This window comes from Eriocheir sinensis, chromosome 57, assembly GCF_024679095.1.
Source record: "Eriocheir sinensis breed Jianghai 21 chromosome 57, ASM2467909v1, whole genome shotgun sequence".
Lineage (NCBI taxonomy): Eukaryota > Metazoa > Arthropoda > Malacostraca > Decapoda > Varunidae > Eriocheir > Eriocheir sinensis.
In genome coordinates, this window is record NC_066565.1 from 2,825,689 (window position 1) to 2,830,688 (window position 5,000).

At 36.5% G+C, this 5,000-nt stretch overlaps 1 protein-coding gene across 2 annotated transcripts in view; it reads right to left on the reverse strand.

Moving 5' to 3' along the window:
* The window catches only part of LOC126984575 (serine/threonine-protein kinase H1 homolog), a 22,077-nt gene that overhangs the window by 11,983 nt on the left and 5,094 nt on the right, over positions 1–5,000 (reverse strand). For both annotated transcript variants that reach the window (XM_050838317.1, XM_050838318.1), the window contains exon 2: positions 779–995. In XM_050838317.1, coding sequence (XP_050694274.1) covers positions 779–995 — 217 coding nt within the window. The remainder of the gene's footprint in view (positions 1–778; positions 996–5,000) is intronic.

Consider the following 5,000-nt stretch of genomic DNA (forward strand, 5'->3'; position numbering starts at 1 on the left):
CCGTTCCCTTCACCCATATCACAAGCTCTCCCTTCCTCGGCCATTCCCTTCACCCATATCACAAGCTCTCCCTTCCTCGGCCGTTCCCTTCACCCATATCACAAGCTCTCCCATCCTCGGCCGTTCCTTTCCCCCATATCACAAGCTCTCCTTCCTCGGTCATTCCTTCACCCATATCACAAGCTCCCTTCCTCGGCCGTTCCCTTCACCCATATCACAAGCTCTCCCTTCCTCGGCCGTTCCCTTCACCCATATCACAAGCTCTCCCTTCCTCGGTCATTCCCTTCACCCATATCACAAGCTCTCCCTTCCTCGGCCGTTCCCTTCACCCATATCACAAGCTCTCCCTTCCTCGGCCATTCCCTTCACCCATATCACAAGCTCTCCCTTCCTCGGTCATTCCCTTCACCCATATCACAAGCTCTCCCTTCCTCGGCCGTTCCCTTCACCCATATCACAAGCTCTCCCTTCCTCGGCCGTTCCCTTCACCCATATCACAAGCTCTCCCTTCCTCGGTCATTCCCTTCACCCATATCACAAGCTCTCCCTTACTCGGCCGTTCCCTTCACCCATATCACAAGCTCTCCCTTCCTCGGCCATTCCCTTCACCCATATCACAAGCTCTCCCTTCCTCAGCCATTCCCTTCGTCCATATCCCTTCTCCCCGTCTCTCTTTAATTATTGCAATCTCCCTTTTCCAGTCTTTCTTTCTCCTTTCAATCTTCCTTTCTCTACTCTTCCCCTTTCCTCCCATCTCCCTTCCTCTCCCTGCACCCACCTCGTCATCCATGGAATACGCCCCCTTGAGGATGTTCTTGTACAGCCTGGATCTGTTCTCGCTGTGGAAGGGGAAGTCACCAGCGAGGAGGATGTAGGTGACCACGCCCGCCGCCCACAGGTCCACGGCGCTGGTGTAAGCCTTCCACAGCACCATCTCGGGGGCTATGTACTCAGGGGTGCCGCAAATTGTGTTCATGGTGGTCTCGTCAGCGCTCCTGGGGGTGGTGAGGAAGGCTGTTGCAGAGTTTACCAGCGGAAGGGATGAAAAAATGACGATGCTGGTTAACTCTTGCAGAAGGAAATTGGACAGTATAGGGATGAGGAAGAGTGGAAAGTTTACCAGAGGAAGGGATGAAAAAATGACGATGCTGGTTAACTCTTGCAGAAGGAATTTGGACAGTATAGGAATGAGCAAGGGGGATTTACCAGCGGAAGGGATGAAAAAATGACGATGCTGGTTAACTCTTGCAGAAGGAATTTGGACAGTATAGGAATGAGCAAGGGGGATTTACCAGCGGAAGGGATGAAAAAATGACGATGCTGGTTAACTCTTGCAGAAGGAAATTGGACGGTACAGGGATGAAGAAGAGTGGAAAGTGTACCAGAGGAGGGAATGAAGAAATAAGATGCTGGTTAACTCTTGCATAAGGAATTTGGACAGTATAGGAATGAGCAAGAGTGGAGTTTAGCAGCGGAAGGGATGAAGACATGCAGATGCTGGTTAACTCTTGCATAATGGATTTGGACAGTATAGGGATGAACTAAAGTGGATGGATAGTGGAAGAAAGTGATGTAGGTGATGAAACGAAGGGAAAGAGGTGGTGGTGATACTGGTGATGAAGGGAAGGGGAAGAGGAGAAATGGTGACAAAAGGAAGGGGAAGAGAGAAATGGTGATGAAAGGAAGGGGAAGAGAGAAATGGTGATGATCGTGATGAAAGGAAGGGGAAGAGGAAAAGTGGTGATGAAGGGGGGAGGAGGTGGTGATGGTGATGGTGGTGAGGGAAGGTTTGATAAGGTGGTGGTGGTGGTGGTGATGGTAGTGGTGGTGGTGGTGGTGATGAACGGATTTTTTTTTTTTTTTTACAGTATAGGAAGAAGCTCAAAGGCAAAATAAGTAATAGATAAGTGATAAGTAATGAATAAGTAGGCTAATAAGTGATAAATAAGTAGACTAATAAGTGATAAGTAATGAATAAGTAGACTAATAAGTGATAAGTAATGAATAAGTAGACTAATAAGTGATAAGTAATGAATAAGTAGACTAATAAGTGATAAGTAATAAATAAGTAGACTAATAAGTGATAAGTAATGAATAAGTAGACTAATAAGTGATAAATAAGTAGACTAATAAGTGATAAGTAATAAATAAGTAGACTAATAAGTGATAAGTAATAAATAAGTAGACTAATAAGTGATAAGTAATGAATAAGTAGACTAATTAGTGATAAGTAATGAATAAGTAGACTAATAAGTGATAAGTAATGAATAAGTAGACTAATAAATGATAAGTGATAAATAAGTAGACTAATAAGTGATAAGTAATAAATAAGTAGACTAATAAGTGATAAGTAATAAATAAGTAGACTAATAAGTGATAAGTAATGAATAAGTAGACTAATAAGTGATAAGTAATGAATAAGTAGACTAATAAGTGATAAGTAATGAATAAGTAGACTAATAAGTGATAAGTAATAAATAAGTAGACTAATAAGTGATAAGTAATGAATAAGTAGACGAATAAGTGATAAGTAATGAATAAGTAGACTAATAAGTGATAAGTGATAAATAAGTAGACTAATAAGTGATAAGTAATAAATAAGTAGACTAATAAGTGATAAGTAATAAATAAGTAGACTAATAAGTGATAAGTAATAAATAAGTAGACTAATAAGTGATAAGTAATGAATAAGTAGACTAATAAGTGATAAGTAATAAATAAGTAGACTAATAAGTGATAAGTAATAAATAAGTAGACTAATAAGTGATAAGTAATGAATAAGTAGACTAATAAGTGATAAGTAATGAATAAGTAGACTAATAAGTGATAAGTAATGAATAAGTAGACTAATAAGTGATAAGTAATGAATAAGTAGACTAATAAGTGATAAATAAGTAGACTAATAAGTGATAAGTGATAAATAAGTAGACTAATAAGTGATAAATAAGTAGACTAATAAGTGATAAGTGATAAATAAGTAGACTAATAAGTGATAAGTGATAAATAAGTAGACTAATAAGTGATAAGTAATGAATAAGTAGACTAATAAGTGATAAGTAATGAATAAGTAGACTAATAAGTGATAAGTAATGAATAAGTAGACTAATAAGTGATAGGTAAGTAATAAATAAGTAGACTAATAAGTGATAAGTAATGAATAAGTAGACTAATAAGTGATAAGTGATAAATAAGTAGACTAATAAGTGATAAGTAATAAATAAGTAGACTAATAAGTGATAAGTAATGAATAAGTAGACTAATAAGTGATAAGTAATGAATAAGTAGACTAATAAGTGATAAGTAATGAATAAGTAGACTAATAAGTGATAAGTAATGAATAAGTAGACTAATAAGTGATAAATAAGTAGACTAATAAGTGATAAGTAATGAATAAGTAGACTAATAAGTGATAAGTAATGAATAAGTAGACTAATAAGTGATAAGTAATGAATAAGTAGACTAATAAGTAATGAATAAGTAGACTAATAAGTGATAAGTAATGAATAAGTAGACTAATAAGTGATAAGTAATGAATAAGTAGACTAATAAGTGATAAGTAATGAATAAGTAGACTAATAAGTGATAAGTAATGAATAAGTAGACTAATAAGTGATAAGTAATGAATAAGTAGACTAATAAGTGATAAATAAGTAGACTAATAAGTGATAAGTAATGAATAAGTAGACTAATAAGTGATAAGTGATAAATAAGTAGACTAATAAGTGATAAGTAATAAATAAGTAGACTAATAAGTGATAAGTAATGAATAAGTAGACTAATAAGTGATAAGTATTAAATAAGTAGGTTAATAAGTGATAAGTAATGAATAAGTAGACTAATAAGTGATAAGTATTAAATAAGTAGGCTAATAAGTGATAAGTAATGAATAAGTAGGCTAATAAGTGATAAGTAATGAATAAGTAGACTAATAAGTGATAAGTATTAAATAAGTAGACTAATAAGTAATGAATAAGTAGGCTAATAAGTGATAAGTAATGAATAAGTAGACTAATAAGTGATAAGTAATAAATAAGTAGGCTAATAAGTGATAAGTAATGAATAAGTAATAAGTGATAATTTTTTTGCACTTTTTGTTGCCTTGAGTCACGAGTCTCCTTTGATGTAAGAAAAAATAAGTAAAATAAAATAGAATAGAAATAATAATAAGAAAAAAAGTCCGCTAATCACTTCCCCTATAAAAAAAAGTTCAGAGGAGTGTCCACAAGAGAGGTCAATTTCGGGAGGAGAGGTGTCCTTATACTCTCCTCTTGAAACACTAAGTCATTGGCAGGAGGAAATACAGGCAAAGGAAGGCTGTTACAGAGTTTACCAGCGGAAGGGATGAAAGAATGACGGTGCTGGTTAACTCTTGCATAGGGGATTTGGACAGTACAGGAATGAGCTAGAACGTAAACTTTACCAGCGGAAGGAGAAAAGGAATGAAGATGCTGGTTAACTCTTGCATAAGGGATTTGGACAGCTCAGGGATAAGCATGAGTGGAAAGTTTACCAGAGGAAGGAATGAAGATGGTGGTTAACTCTTACATAAGGGATTTGGACAGTATAGGGATGAGCAAGAGTGGAAAGTTTACCACCGGAAGGGGAAAAGGAATGAAGATGCTGGTTAACTCTTGCATAAGGGATTTGGACAGTGCACATGTAGGGATGAAAAAGACTGAAAAGTTTACCAGCGGAAGGGATGAAAGAATGAAGATGGTGGTTAACTCTTGCATAAGGGAATTGGAGAGTATAAGGATGAGCAAGAGTGGAAAGTTTACCTGCGGAAGGGGAAAAGGAATGAAGATGCTGGTTAACTCTTGCATAAGGGATTTGGACAGTACAGGGATGGATTAAAAAGGAAAATTTACCAGCGGAAGGAATGAAAAAATGAACATACTGGTTAACTCTTGCATAAAGAATTTGGGCAGTACAGGGATGAGCAAAAGTGGAAAGTTCACCAGCGGAAGGGATGAAGGAATGAAGATGCTGGTTAACTCTTG